Source organism: Monodelphis domestica, chromosome 5 (assembly GCF_027887165.1).
Source record: "Monodelphis domestica isolate mMonDom1 chromosome 5, mMonDom1.pri, whole genome shotgun sequence".
Taxonomy (NCBI): domain Eukaryota; kingdom Metazoa; phylum Chordata; class Mammalia; order Didelphimorphia; family Didelphidae; genus Monodelphis; species Monodelphis domestica.
In genome coordinates this window covers 11765984-11782156 of record NC_077231.1, presented here as the reverse complement: position 1 = coordinate 11782156, position 16173 = coordinate 11765984, and the positions used below count along the sequence as shown (strand labels likewise).

General features: G+C 43.4%; 1 protein-coding gene across 8 annotated transcripts in view; it reads left to right on the top strand.

Annotated features, from left to right (window-relative positions):
• The first annotated feature begins 4512 nt into the window (after positions 1-4512).
• Positions 4513-16173, top strand: part of TBC1D22A (TBC1 domain family member 22A) — a 387661-nt gene continuing 376000 nt past the window's right edge. For 3 of the 8 annotated variants that reach the window (XM_007502511.2, XM_007502513.3, XM_007502512.3), the window contains exon 1: positions 12307-12608. In XM_007502511.2, the coding sequence (XP_007502573.1) occupies positions 12310-12608 (299 nt within the window). In that variant the 5' untranslated portion in view covers positions 12307-12309. Of the gene's footprint in view, positions 4870-10314; positions 10384-12306; positions 12609-12742; positions 12762-13301; positions 13396-14053; positions 14164-16173 lie in introns of those variants that run through there. The other 5 variants (XM_056797602.1, XM_016425535.2, XM_056797605.1 and 2 more) reach the window with 5 other exon arrangements.

Sequence of the window (16173 nt, the reverse complement as noted above, 5' to 3'; positions counted from 1 at the left end):
CACTTTACAGATGAAGAAGCTAAGTCCCAGGAATCTTAAGGGGTTTTGCCAAAAAGTCTCACAAGCAGCAAGCACGAGAGGCAGGATTTGAAACCAGCTCTTCTGACTTTGGAGATAAGACTCTTTTCCAGGGTTGTATATTTCCTCATGGGTCTACTTTTATTTGCATAGGCCATGCTTCCTACTTGGTCCTTGCTCTATTTTAGTTGTTTGTAAACTTGTGGATTTGGAGCTAAAAGGAACTTTAGAAATCATCTAATTCAAGCCCCTCATTTTAAGAACAAGGAACTGGAAGCTCAGAAGAGCTAAAGAGATTTTGTCAGGATCACACATCAAAGCTACAAAACTAAGCTTCCTGCCTCCTGGGTCAGGGTTCTACTACGAAGCACTGGGATACATACTATTGTGGAGAAAAATGCAACTCCCAAGGTACATCAGGGGAGAAAAACTCACCCAATGGGTGCTATTTTCACTAGGGAAATCTGTAGAGTACCAGACCCTACCTAAAATTCTTGTGTGGGTTTAATCACCTGTGGAGGGAAACTAAAGACTGGGAAAGCAATGGGTAAAGATTAAGAACTAGAGAGAATGATACATAGAAGGAGCAAGGAAATAAGGACCACAGAGGTTATCAGCATCATGTCAGCCTGTCAACTCTTCCTCTGAAAGAGAGACAGACAGAGAGAGAGAGAGAGAGAGAGAGAGAGAGAGAGAGAGAGAGAGAGAGAGAGAGAGAGAGTAAGCTGAACTGATTTTATTTAGGATCCTAGGATAGGGGGTTCTGGGAATGTCAATCAAGCAAGTAAAACAACCGAAGTGTTAACACAATATTGACAGCCAATTACAAGATAAAGGAACCAACAGCAACACAATTATACAGCAGGGTGCCCAGGAAAGAAGCTCACTTCAAAGTCCTTCCTGACTTTGACCAAACCTTCTTCCCAGACCACTGGCATCAAGCTTATTTAGATGTTAAGTGTAGGTCTTTGACATTACACAGTATCTTTACAAATTATCTGCTAGCTTCCAGACTGCAGATAATAATAGAGGCTTAATTTTTAAGATCAACAAAATTTAAGTCCCATTCAATTTAAGGATTCAGAAATCAATCATGTGAAACATTAGAAATATATCCATAAGTCTGGTCCATGAACACTTTGCACAGTTTTTGAATACATCTTTAATATCTTCATGATTTGTTATAATTGAAACCCATCAAAATCCAAAAAAAAATGTTCTATGTAAGCTCTAAACCTCAAAGGCAGTGTGGCATATTTACCTGCAATGTGGTGAGATTAGAAGTCAGGGGAGACCAGTGTTCAAATACTAGCTTTGATACCAGGTAATGTGAAAGGGAATTCTTTATTCTCTTTGTCTATTTTGAGTTAACCCCTACTTAACACTTTGTTATCAAGTAAAAGAATTCACAAGTCACTTACTTGGAGAGCTCCACCATTTTAATCCAATCAATCAGAAACTTGTGAATCCTATGATGAAAGTTGATACCTTCAGAGGATGAGAAGTGGATCCCACAGACACTTTGCCCCTGGGTAGTGCTAGGCAGATTGGAAGCTATGATTGGCCCCTGTGAAGAGGGGAAGGGACAGGAAAGGACTATAAAAAGTCCTGAACTTCTTCAGCTGAAGTGGTCTTTGGCTTGAATCTTCAGCTTGGATGATCTTGGACTGGACTATGGCTTGGAGCTATGACTTCTATCTGGGACTCTGGCTTTTGGACTGCTTCTGGTAAGACTGCTCCTGGATCTTCTCCTTTGGACTTCCTCTTTGGTGAGTGAGTAGCTGGCCTTCTCTTCCTAGCTTCTGAAGAGATTGGTTCTGGAGATTCCTGCCTTGGTTTTGGAGAAATCTGCGCTGATGGAACTTTTAGCTGAAGATACCACCAGACACAAGGAAGCCTCTACAGGGCTGGGCCTCACTTCACTGGAGAAGGGCTAGTAGGCTTGTTAATATCTTGTCTCTTTAGCTACCTTTTCCATTTTTACTCTTTCTACCTCTTTGTAAATAAAAACTACTAAAAGTCATTTTGGCTTGAGCTATAATATTTTTAAATCAGCGACCACAATATTAATTCATAATTTGCATATATTTAGTCAAACCTTTAATTTAATTTTCCTTATAGTAAATAATCACTTGACTTCTGAGCTGAGCTCCATCTCCTCCTTTAGTTTAAGCTTTTATTAAGTTCCTAACATGTATCATGGTTGATATTTCAGGTTGAGTCTAGTCTAGAGCAAGCCAACTATTAACTGAAATTTACACTGCAAGTAATATTCCTTATACATCATTTTAGCACATTGTTCTCTACACAAACATCTTCAAGGGCTCTCTAGTTCCTTCACTAAAGATCCGTTCAATCTGATTTTATTTACCTTAAGCTGTTGTCCTCCACATTCTCTATGTTCCACTCAAAACATATTCTTCTGTCATTCTTTCCTTCCTCACTCCTACCCCTTTGTCCTGTTCTTTCCATTCTTGTGTCCAGGCAGGGCCTCCTGTCCCTGGAAAGGAGCCTTTCCACTTCCCTCGCTTTCTTCTCACACAATTTTTTCCCATCTTTAGGAACTCTTTGGAGAAGCCCAATCTCCAAGGGACGGTGGCCTTCCTCATGTTTTTCATAGCCCTTTGTCCAAACCTTTGCTTTATGACCACCTTCCATAAATACCTCAGTTATGAATTCCCATCTTATCTTCATTAGTGTAAGCTCCTTGAGTAAGACCTACTTGCCTTTGTATCTCCACCACAGACAAATTAAAGACTTAGGATTTGTTCAGTCAAGGAAGAGAGTACAGTTATTGGCTGATGGTCAGATGACCATGGGATGATGTCAAAGTGGGTAAGTGGGAGGGTGAAAGGACTGGAGAATGTTGTATACCCATGGATCAGCTGAAGGAATTGAGATGTTGAGGTAGGAAGAGAGAATTGAGGACACATGATGGATATTTCCAGATATCTGAAGGGAAGGTAGTCCTGGGGAAGATTAGGATCAGATTGTTTTGCTGGGCCATAGGCCATGCAGAAGGATAATGTTGTAGATGAGCAGGACTTTTGGTTGTGTATAAGTAACTCTTGAGGGGAGAGTACTGTCCTGTTTGTTATGCAATGGGCACCTCCTCCAAGGAGCTCTCCTGCTTTCAGATTCTGTGGCTCCTGCCAAGCTTAGACCAAAGTAAGTTCCACGTCACACTGACCCACAAACATCTTCTTTGATAGAATGGAGGCTGGAAGAAAACGTGAAAGGAGACATTGAAGAGACGATCTCTAAGGCTACTTCTAGCTCTAAAGGTTGATGATCCTGGGGCACAAAGAGAGTCTCTCTCTTCTCCTAGGGATCCCTTTTATTTCCTCATTAAGCACTGACAGAATTCAGAGTCTTGGCAGAGGCTCAGGAGGAAAGAGCTTTCATTTAGTTCTCTTTCCTTTAATGAGAGTGAAGTTGTGTGGACACTATCCGAGCCTTCTGCTATGGGAGGCACTCATCAAAATATGAATACTTTCTCTGCCAGGCAGAAAGTGGCAGCCAGCAAATTGCTTGAATGTCATTGTCCTATTGTCAATCAATTCTAAAGCTGCATTTTTTCCCCCTTGAAAAGCCATTTCAGACCAAGAGCAGTGAGGAGAATCTGGCTATTGTGGAGTCCAGCTCAAAGAGGTGAACATTGTTCTTTGTTTGAGACAGTGTTTAGAAAAGGCTGGCTCATTCTTGCTTTAAATGAAAAGATTTGTGCAAGAGGGGTGGAGGGGGATGTGGATTTATCTCTGGCTACAAGATGAATAAGGGGACAATTCATGAATGCTTGAGCAGCATTTGGGGCATTTTGTTTTGGGGTTACCTCATGACTGATATTCTTACAGTTCTATAATACCCCTAGCTGTTTAATGTGGGAAATATCTAATATGGTCTCAGAAGGAGGAATAATTGAACTAAGGCCTGGACAAGGGAACAAAGTGAGGAGAAAATGGAGGAAATATTTATGCTGATACTTCAGGGACACTGCTGGTTAATGACAGACATGCAGATATTTGCTTTTTTGGAAACTCGAGGTAAGTCCCTTTTTCGGCAAAAGTGATTTAGGGACTTTGTTCTTTTCCAGTTATACCCCCAAGTTCCCTGTGCCTGGCCAGTAACAAAGAACCCTGGTTCTCTGATCCTGAAGCTTTCTCAAATGCCCCCTCCCCCCAAGTTCACCACTGCTGCAGAGGTCTCATCACATGTAACTGATCGTTATATAATTTGCTCTCTTTTTAGAGTACCCCAGGTTTAACAGTGGGAAAGGATGAGAGGTCATCTAACTTCCTTATTTTCTAAATGGGAAACGAAAGCCCATGTAACTTATTCAAGTCACACAAGAGAGTAAACGATAAACATAAGATTGAAATCCCAGTCCTTTAACTCCAAATCCAGCAGTCTTTATTTACATGGTGCCGTACTAGTGCCAGCTATGGACAAAGAATTAAAGACTCAATTTTTAATAAGCCTTTTCAAAGCCAGTGCCACAAAGAGCAGTCTGTCACTGGCTCTGTCCTGGGGAGTATCCTTTCCAGTTTGGTGTTGAAGAGACAGAAGGGAGGGCACCTAGTCCAAATGACATATGAATAATGCATACACACAGAATGCAAATTGAAATATAAGGGGAGAGGGGCAAATAGTGAATGGATTTGTACATGTTGAGTTTGAGACATAATGGGATACACACAACCAGCAGACATTGGTGGGATCTATTTGGAATCATCTACATAGAGATTTCAATTGAACACAGAAGGAATGACCTCACCAAGATAAAGAATTCATGGAGAATTCTCAGGACAGAATACTCAGGACAAAGCCTTGGGGAACATTCTTTTTTAAAGGGTAAGAAGTGGATGACATTTTTATACCTCTCTCAAGTCAGTAAAGTGTGCTTATAACTATCGTATTTCAGGAAGTCAGGTTGGGAGAGCCAGGTATTGAGTGTTAAAAGCTGAAGCTAGAGGTTTCAAGGAAGACCAAGGACACAAGACAGCTGTGACTTGGTAGAGAGTTTCACTTGAGCGACGGTGTTGAAAGCCAGACCGAAGAGGGTAGAGAAGCGTTGGAGTCAACAAGTCATGGAATTGTCAATGAAAAGGAGTAGAGACAGATATTTGGAGGGGTTGGCAGTTCAAGCTTACTTTTAGAAAAAAGTGGTGCTTCCTTGTGCTGATCAGTTACTAGGATTTTTAGAGTTGATTATCATTATGTATTGCTATTACTATGCGTATTGTTCCTCTCACTTCACTTTGCATTATCAGTTCATATGTCTTCCCAAGTTTCTTTGAAACTACTCCTTTCATCATTTCTTACAGCACAACATATCACATTCACATACCTGTTCAATCATTTCTGAATTGATAGGTATCCCCTCAATTGCCAATTCTTTTGCTACCACAAACAGCTATATTTTTACACATATTGGCCATTTTCTTCTTACTTCAATCTCTTTGGGGTATATACATATTAATGGTATTAATGGATCATAAAATAGTTCCAAATCACTTTCTAGAGTGGTTGGACTAGTTCAATTATCTTCAACAGTGCATCAGCATGCCTATTTTCTCATATTCCCCCTTCTTGGCTTCGGCAGTCAGAATTATTTTATTTTTCTATTAGAGGCTGAAAACTCCCCTACCTCTTTTCACACTTGGCTTGGATTTCTTCCTTATTCACATTTGTTGACCACTTATCAGTTGGGGAATGGCTGTTACGCTTGTAAATTTGATGCAGCTATCTACATATTTTAGGAGTATCTAAAAGGTGTTACAATCATCTTGTAATTTTAGCTGCATTGGTTCTGCTTGTGCAAAACCTTTTTAATTATAGTTAAAAATTACCTACTTTTTTTTCACATGAACTAATCACTTTTTTAGTCATGAACTCTTTCCCACCCAAAATGTGAAACATAATTTCTTCTACACCTCATTAATTTGCTACTCTCCTTTATATCTATATCACATACCCATTTTAAGCTTATTTTGGTATGTGGAGTGTGATTTTAGTCTATATCCATCTTCTGCTAGATTTTGTCCAGTTTTCCCAAGTTTTTGTCAAAGTGAATTCATGCCCCAATAGCTGAGATCTTGGGGTTTACCAAATACTAGATTACTGTGTTCATTTGGATGTATATATTAGCTAATGTGTTCGACTGATAAAATTTATTTCTTATCCAGACCCAAATTGATTTACCACTCTAATTTAGTTTGAGATCTGATACTGCTATTCCCTCTTTTTTCCTATTTTGTAAAAATATTCATTGGTTCTCTTTAAAATTCTTGGCCCTTTGTTCTTCCAGATACATTTCACTTCTTTGAAAATTTGATTGGTATGGCACTGAATAAGTAAATTAAGTAATGTTTCCTGTGGACATCCATGAGCAATTGCTATTTCTTTAAGTATTTTATTTTATATTATTTGCAGTTACTTCAAATGGAATTTCTTTTTTTTCAAACCCTTACCTTCCATCTTGGAACCAATACTGTGCATTGGTTCCAAGGCAAGAGTAAGGGCTAGGCAATGAGGGTTAAGTGATTTGCCCAGGGTCACTCAGCTAGGAAGTGTCTGAACCTAGGACCTTCCATCTCTAGGCCTGACTCTCTCCACTGAGTCACCCAGCTGCCCCCTTTCTCTCTCTTTCTGCTGGGTTCTGTTGATAGTATATAGAAATGCTAATGATTTGTGTGGGTTTATTTTATATCCCTTTACTGAAGTTGTTTCTGTTGGTTTGTTTCCTTATTACTTATGTTCCATAGCTTTTTCTTGTCTTTTTCCTATTGCTAGCATTTCTCGAACTATGTTGGTAGTAATTCTTGCATTAGTCATTTTACTGGAAGGGCTTCTAGCTTATCCTAATTATGTTTTTCTGTTTTAGATACTTTTAATAGATATTTCAAGATAAGCTCCATTCATTCCTCTGCTTTCATTAAAAAAAATAGAATTGTGTTTTATCAAAAGCTTTTTCTGTATATATTGAAGCAATTTTATGACTTTAATTAATGATATAGTTTTCTTAATATTGAATCAGCCCTGCATTTCTAGTCCAACTCCAGCTTGGTCATGGTGTAGAATCTTTGATATATACTACTGTAATCTGAGTGTTATTATAATGTATCTATGTTCATTAGGGAAATTGGTTTAGTTTTTTTTTTTTTACTTTCTATGGTCTAGATAACAAGATCATATATGTCATAGAATTGGTGGGATTCTTTCTTTACATAGTTTATGTTTGTAGTACTGGAACTGTTCTTTATTTAGTATAATTCACTTGTGAATAAATCTAGATCTGGGGTTCTTAGGGAGTTCTTGTGTCTTCAACTTATTTTTCTAAGATAGACATCAATTCCATTTAAAGTTATTGTTTTATATTCTTCCATTTCATTAAGATTATCAATTTTATTGGCATATAGTTGGGTAAGATAGGTCTTAATATTTATTTTTATTTCATCTTCATTGATTTTGATGGTTATTTTGGTTTTCTTTGTAAAATTCAAATTAGCTAATTTTTTTTCTTTAAAAAAAAACCCACTCTTTAATATTATTAATTCAATGGAGTTGTTAGGCAATGTGATTTTTCTGAGGGGTAAGATTAATTCTGTACCTACCTGTGTAAATGTATTCTTCCCTCTGAAACAATTCAGATGAATCAGATCCAAGTGTTGCTTACTCTCCTCTATTATATACTCTTCCATGGGAGATAATTTTCCCTATTCTTTCTCTCCCTCTTCTAATCAATACATTCTTCTTCATTCCCCTGTTCTTTTGAATCACACCTAGGCTAATTAAACCCTAAGATCCCTGTGACAATAAAGTTCTTAGAGGTTACATTTATTTCACTCATATTTACCTTATGTTCTCTGAGTCTTGTGTTAGAATGTAAAATTCTATTTGGTTCTGGTTTTTTCATCTTTTACACTGAATATTATTCATCTTCTGTCTCAGGATTATACTGTTTTGTTAGATAGGCTATTCTTGGTTATAATTCTAGCCTTCTGGGAATATCATATCCTATGTTCTCTGTGCCATCAGAATGGTTATATAATGTTTAATTTTGTATGATCTTGGCTGTGGCTACTGGGTAATTTAAATTTTCTTACTGGATATTTGTAGTATTTTCTTCTTGACCTACAAGTTTTGGGGCAACAATTATTTTTGGGAAATGTCCCCCCTGCAGAAGGCAAAGTAGTCCATTCTAAAAATGTCCATTTTTGTCCTTTTGTTCTAAGATATCTGGTTAGTTTTTCTTATTAAAACACCTGATATCATCTAGCTTTTCTTTTGGTTCATGGTTTTCATCAATCAATAATTATTATTTCTCCTCAAACGATTTTCACAGTCAGTTGTTTTTCCTACAAATGTTTCATATTTTTATTTTTTCAAGCTCTTTTTAAAAATACTTCTTAATGTCTGATGGAATCATTAACTTGCATTTGGTCAATTTCAATTTTCAAGGAGCTATTCTGTTCAGTATTGCTATACTTCTCTTACAAGCTTTTAATTCTCTTTTCATAACTTTCTTAGCTATCTTGTTTCTCTTCTCTGTTGTTAAAAAAATTTTTTTTTTTGCTTCTCTTCTGGCAATTCTTGTCAAGCTTGTGTCCTATTTACATTTTTTCTTGAGACTTTCTGTTTTCAAGTCACTGTCTTCTGTGGAGGTTCTGTTAGCATATGTAGGCTTTTAATGGTCTCCTCACTCCCACCCTGGTTTGCTTATTCTTTCAGCCTAATTCTTTACTTTAGGTTTTATGTCTGTGTTGGCCTCTGCTTGCTTGGGGGCTGGGAGGGGAGGGTGTTTGGCCTGAGCTTCCACTTCTCAGTCTAGAGGGGGAGGATCCTGCAATGCCTTCAAGGTGGTGTGAGAAGCTTTCACTTCCCTTCTGGTGTGAATTCTCTTACTCCCTGACTCAGGTTCAGATCTGTTAGCTTCTTGCAAGCAGTTTAGTTTCTTTCTTGCTGGAGTCAAGTCACTATTAACTATTAACCCAAAGGGAGTTTCTACAATGTGTGTGATTGAACTGTTGGTTCCACTTCAGTTTTGGCTTCCTATCCTGGTTTCCCCGCTGTAGGTTTGTGTGTTGAGGTTAAAGGTGAGAAATTATTACTACTTACTTCTTGTGCACATGGATACACAGCTGTTTCTGGAATTTATTTTTGGTTAGTAATCAGCTAGGGCACTTGTACTTTGTAAAAGTCACTCTTCTCTACCATGGATCTGTGAGTTAGAACTGGGTATTGGTTGATAGAACTGATAGTACCAGTTTCTTCAGTCAGCACTAGTTCAGGGGTCCCTTGTGATCTTTTTGTCCCAGTGTTCTGGCTCTAAAAATTTCCCTCTGTTCAAAATTACAATTCTCTGGAATTGTATATGATTATTTACTAAATAAATCAGAGAAAGAAAAGGACTCTTCACCATGTGTGGATGGCTGTTCCCTTACCAAACCTCTATAAGTCCAGAGGCTATTCCCCAGAACACCATAATGCTCTGAATTCCTAGCCAGAGACTTGATTTCCTTTCTGGACCCAAACTTACACTTTGAACACAGTCTCCTTTTTTCCCAGCCCGAACAATTGCAGGGCTCTGACCTCACTCTGGGGAAGAGGCAAGCACCTTCTTGATGCCAAGGGAGTCATGAGGCCCTCTGGCATACCCCTCCAGAGTGGTTATGTGTACGTCTCCCACTAACTTAAGAAATTTACTGAGATATAAGCACCAGACTTTGTTATTGATTCAAAGGGTGGGGCTCAGTTTACAACATAATTCAATCAGAGAATCTTCAGCTTTCAAACTCAATATGAAATTTTCCCCTTTCAAACTTTAAGTCAATCTTAGGGCACAAGTAAAAAAAAAAAAGTAGGAGTGTTAATTTTCCACACCTCTATTCCTGGGAACTGGAATTCAATCCTTTTCTGGATCCACTCTATTGCTGTGGCCCTAGTCAGGACCTACTCCAGTGTTCAGAGACTCAAGTTGTCTACTGATTTTTTCTTGGCTTTCCTGATCAGATTTCAATCTGGTGCATTTTCAAGGTTGTGTATCTAGAAAGCTGGGAAAAAATTTTTTTCACTGCCCTCTTGACATCACTTTAAAAAAATTAACTTAAGTAAGTCTCTGGTTAAGGGTTAAACTTTTTTTTAAAAGATGGGGAATGTTGGGGAGAAAGAAACCTAAGCATGTTTATAAGAGACAGAGAGGAACACTATTTAGATAGGGAGACTGAAGATCAGAGAAGGTATGGAAGACTGATGGTGCTAATATGTTGGACCAATAGACACTGAGTGGTTCCAGGAGCAAAGCAGGAAAGGCTGAATGAAGATGTCAAAATATCCTGAGGGGAAAACTACTCCTCAGGCAAGCAGGTAAGGGCACTATATTAGGCTTTTTAGATTAGGCTGGAGCCAGACCTGTTTGGTACACTTGTACATTGTGGGATAGTTTGTGAGGGGTACAGTAATATGCATCATAGCTTTTTTCCTGTTTGGCAGCAGGATGGAGATAAGAATGAGGAATTAGGGTTGGTTGGGCAGCTTAGTCTGGTGACATTGAAGCAAATCAAACACATCTTTTTTGAGTTAACTTGGTATAATTTGGAATAGATTCCCTCATACTTTATAGGAATATGAAAAGGTCAAATATAAAAAAGAGGCAGTTATGGAGGGAGGCCTATCTTTTCAACCTTAAGATTGAAAAGTTTGCTTAAGTAAGTCTCGCCTTCCCCTTATGTGAAACCTGACACAGTCCAAAGGCTGCCACATTATCTACCAACCTCTCTGGTGGACAGAAACTTCCTATTATAGACAGGCACTGGAGGATTTTGTGGATGGAGAAACTGAAGCAAAGTGAGGAGAAGTAACCTGTCCGGGGTCACAGAGCTAGCTAGTGCCTAAGGGGCTTGAAGGATTTCTCTACGGAGGGGCTTCTATCTCTGCTGATATTTGTTTATTTCTCAATAACCACTTGTCCCAATTGTTGGAACAGACCTGGGTCGACTTGGGAAACTGGATAGTGGATCCCCATAGGTAAACATTACATTTGGATGACCCTCCTCAGAAGGTTCTTCTTTCATAGAGCTTCACTGAATCTAAGGGAAGGAATCAATCAAGAGACATTAAGGACTTGCTTAGTGCCAGGAACTGAGACAAGTGATGGGGATACAAGAAGAGTTAAGACAGCCCTGTACTGAAGTAGCCCAGAATCTAAGAGGGAAGACAAGCTTTCTCCTCCTAGATGCAACATCATCTTATGTCTTGGGGACACACCCATGCTATCCTTCTGACACTCAGTGAATATCCAGGATGTCTTCTCTTACTTGGCATACTATTTATTAGAAGCCATTAGAAAGGTAGCTATTGTACCACATAGCCTTTTAACCCTGTGCCCCCTCCCTATCTCCAGCCAAACTGATGCCACTCCTTTCATCCCTCAGTTACCTCCAATTCATTAATAAACTTGCGTTCTCCTTATATGAAACCTGACACAGTCCAAAGGCTGCCACATTATCTACCAACCTCTCTGGTGGGAAGAAACTTCCTATTATAGACAGGCACTGGAGGATTTTGTGGATGGAGAAACTGAGGCAAAGTGAGAAGTAACCTGTCCGGGGTCACAGAGCTAGCTAGTGCCTGAGGGGGCCTGAAGGATTTCTCTACAGAGGGGCTTCTATGCCACTCCTCAAGTCTCTTTTGGATCTGTTTCCATTTTCTCTGGTACTGTCAATCTTCCAATGGTCTGGGTCCTTTCTATGGCCTGGCTGGGTCCTCTCTTCTCCCCATCACATCCCCTTCATATCGCAGGGCTCCACTGTTCTGAATTCCAGGAGCCGGGGTGTCCTCCTTCCCTGCTTCCTAGCGGGAGGGGAGATCTAAGGTGACCCCCCCCCCCCCCAAGGAGTCCTCTTCTTCCCCGCTCGATTCCCTACCCGGCCCATCTTGACCTTTGCTTGACCCCTTGAGAACTACGGCTCTTCGGCCCTTTCGGAAGAGATGCTGGTTTCTCACCCGAGCCTACGTCTTTACGTGAAGACTCTCCCCTGCAGAGGCCCATCAGTCCCCCTAAACCGGACAGAGACCTCGAGGGGGTCCCCAGTTTTCTCGCTTCGTTTTGCTGTTCCCAGCCTCTCGGTGCGGACATCCTCCTCTTTGGTTTGGCCCCAGCGCCAAGGCATCGCCAAATTCTCCGTCATCACAAGAGGAAAACAACTTCTTCCACCGTCGCTGCTGCTCCCATTAAGCCTCTGGGCACCAGAAGATCCTTTTATATGACGTCGGACGTCGTGCGTCCTACGTATGTCCCCGCCCATGCACGGAGGGGGAGCTGGAGGGGAGCAGAGGCGGGACTTCCGTTCCCGAGAGTCAAACTTCCTGCTGGAGGCGGAAGCGCCGCTGGACGCCGAACTCAGAGGGAATCGGCGGCTTCGGGGGGGTGGGGGGCAGTGGCGGCCGGCCCGGGACGGGCAGCACTGGCATCGGACCTGGCCACCTCTGGGACGCGGCATCGGGCAGCCCGAGGGATGCGGAGAGACCATGGCCAGCGACGGGGCGCGGAGGCAGTTCTGGAAGCGGAGCAGCCACAGGCTCCCGGGCAGGTGGGCGGGGCGGCGGGGGCGAGGGTCAGGGGTCAGGGGTCAGCGCGCATCTCCCGTTCCCCTCATTTGGCGAAGGGAGACTCAGAGAAACGGGAGGGGCCGAGCTCTGCCCCTCCCACCTTGATCAGCCTTAGTTTACCCCTCTGTGCGCTGGTAGGGGCGCTCTCTGGAGCAGTCTTCTACAATTTTGACGTCTCCAAGGCTCAGTTTCCCCCTTTGTAACGGAGGGGCACTTCTAACCCTTTTTCGTGACTTTCTCGGGGTCCCGACGCCCCTGGGCCTCAATTTCCCTCCTCTACAACTGGGGGGGGGGTGCGCTTGATGCCTTCGGGGCCCTTCCCCAGGGTCCTGACCACCCCTTCTGTACTTGCAGGGGACAGGCACTCCCTTCCCCTACCCTTTTCCCTTCCCCATCCTGATAGATGCGGGCCTCAGGCTCCAGTACCTCCCCAGCCCCCCCCGTAATTTGGAGGACCTCTTGCCATCCTGGGGTCCCCCGGGGCCCTGACCTTCCCGGTCTTCATTTTACCCCTCTGTAACCCAGGGTGCTCTTGGACCCCCAGGGCTCTCGTCCCCTAAGGGCACCATTGCTCTTGGACCTAGCCGAGTGTGGCTGGGGAAGGGGCCTAGGACTAAAGTTGGGGCTTCTTTCCTTCTGGCCTCAGGGTCTCCTGGGGCCTTGGGCTTGCCCATGGCTTCCTGACTGGACAAAGGGTGTCGAGTCTGCAGACCTCTTGCTGTCAAACCCATTTTGTATACAGGAAGACTGAGGTCTGGAGTGACTGGGGTGAGTGGCAGAGGTGGGACTGTAGCCACTGACTGCACAGGGGTGAAATGGAGGCTAGGTAGGCAGTCCAGGCAGCAGGGACTGGACTCTGGACTGCCCTTTCTGACACTTTGCTGAGCTGCCAGTTACCACTTAGAAGCCTGATGATCTGTGGAATGAAAGAGAGAATAAGTCACTGTCCCTATTCTTCTGAGAGGCAAACCAAGGCATAGATACATTCAGTGAGAAGGCTGGTTGACTGGTCCAGGGCACCTGGAGGGGTGTGTGGAGGAGGAGGTGGTGGGTCAGGGGTCTTAGGGACCCCACTTTTCTTCCTGACTCTCTTAAGCCTCTCCTAGCTCTGATCCCTGGCAGCTCTGCCTGGGTGAAGTTCCAGGACCTTGGTCTGGAGGATATGAAACTTTCTGGAAGAAAGCTCAGCTTTGTTGGAATGGGAGGGCTGGTGGCTGTGTGACTTGCCTCCTCTGCTACTTCCTGTTTTTGACTTGGGTGCCACTGGGTGGGCCAGATCTGGGAGGGTGTCCTCACTTCCTGACCTCAGGTCTGGAATGGACACAAGCAATTGTTACAGACTGGCTGGAGTGTGCTACTGGCAAGTGGTGACCACTTTGGTGGCTGGGTAGCTGCAGAGACCTCTCCTTTTTAGGGTTGTGGGGTGGTGTCCCCCTCCCCCATTGTTTCACCTGCTGATCTTGGCCATTTCAATGTCTATCCATGGCCCCAGGAGGGAGAAAGGGCTGGCTTCAGACTCTGCCATGGAGGAGCTAGGTGACTTGGGAAGTGGGGAGTGCAGGGGATCCTCGAGTCTGGCGGCTTCTAGCTGCTTTCAGGACATTCCCACATGTTTGCTCAAACCCACTGTGGGCAGCCCCCCTGCTCCTGAGCCCTCTTTTCTTTCAGGGACCCTTGTCCACTTGGCTGCCTGTGTGTCCCTCACAGGTACACAGGGACTCCCTCTCATTGTGGCCAGGGCAGAAGTGGCCAGGGGAGGAATGAGGGGATCCCTGTGACGGTCTGTGTGCCAGGAATGCATACAGGAACAGACTGGTTCTTACAGACAGGGAGCTAAGATGAGGGACTGGGATGCAGGGGACTGGGATGGAAGCAGCAAAGGAAACCTTGGACATGGTGCAGTGCTCGAGGCAGGGCGGTTTCTGGGGAGAATACTTCTCATTGGGGGCTCAGAGAGGGTCCAGGTGAGGAGAGAGGGGTCATATGGAGGTACATGGAGATGGGAATGAATGTGTCAATGCATTCTCAGACAGCCATAGATCGGTGTCAGAGCATGGAGCAATTTGTTCAGTTTCAGTCATGCTTGACTTTCTGTGACTCCATTTGGAGTTTTCTTGGCAAAGGTTTACCATTTACTTTTCCAGTTCATGTGACAGATAAAGAAACTGAGGCAAGGTGTGACTTGTGCAGGGTCACACAGGCTAGGAAGTGCCTGAGATTGGATTTGAACTCAGGCCTTCCTAATTCCAGAGCTGACACTCTATCCAACTGTCCAATGAGGGTTGGGGGGTAGCAGTATGGCATAAGACTGGAAGAAGAGAGTGGAGGGAGCCTGTGGGAACCCTCAGTGCTCAGCCAAGCAGGTGGTATGAAGGGACATGGTCTGGCTTGTGCCTGGGGAACTTTGGCATCTGTGCCAAGTGGAGTTGGGGAGAGGTAAAGACAAAGAGGTAGTAAAATTGGAGAGGAAGAATGCTGGTGTGTACTGGGTCAGGTGCTGGCCTTGCTATCTGTCAAGAGTCCATTGTGGGCAGTCACCTGCCTGGTGTCTAGAGCCTTCCCAGGATCTACTTCAGGCCTGCACAGCCTATTAGCCCCTCTGCACACTCCAAGTAGCAACCAAGCCTGGGAGCTTGATATCTTTTTTTTTTTTAAACCCTTACCTTCTGTCTTTGAGTCAATACTGTGTATTGGCTCCAAGGCAGAAGAGTGGTAAAGGCTAGGCAATGGGAGTCAAGTGACTTGCCCAGGGTCACACAGCTGGGAAGTGTCTGAGGCCACATTTGAACCTAGGACCTCCCATTTCTAGGCCTGGCTCTCAATCCACTGAGCTACCCAGCTGCCCCCTTGATATCTTTTCTGCTGCTTGGGTTGCTTAAACCCAGAAGGTAAACTTCTAGGCAGTGGGGTTGGAGGGAGCATCCTTCATTGTTTACTCCAGGGATCCTGGTGAAACTGCCTGGGATCTCTATGTTTGGTCCAGGTCTTGCACCATAGTCAAAGTGGGACATTCTCATGGCCAACTCTGATGACTTTGATGATTAACCTTGATTCTTGGGTAGAAGCCATCTGTTTTAGTTAAGAGAGAGCTTTTTTTGGAGTCTGGAGAGCAGACGGGTTGCATGGTAACCCTGGTACTCCTCAGCTCTATGATCAGGGCAGGTTTTTGAACATTCCCATGTTCCACCCTGGGTCTGGATTAGCTGTGTCTAGGACTGGGCTGATTGACTCTTGGTCAAAACTGTCCCCAGTTTTGTAGTCACAGAATCAGAGTTGGATGCACCTCATGCTTTGCTGAAAATGTTGAGACTGTTTCAAAGATCTTTCTTCTCTCTTCATCTCACATCATGAGATGCTTTCTGCCACATTCTCCATCACTCATCTCACATGAAGGGGGCCCTTTTCCTGGCCAGGCAAACTGCCCTGGATGCACAAGTGACTCCATTCTATCTGTCTTACCCAGTAGATTGTCTGTCATCCCTATTCTCTCACTTATCTTCAGTCTTTCCCTTGAGGCTGACTGCTTCCTTACCACCTTCCACAAAC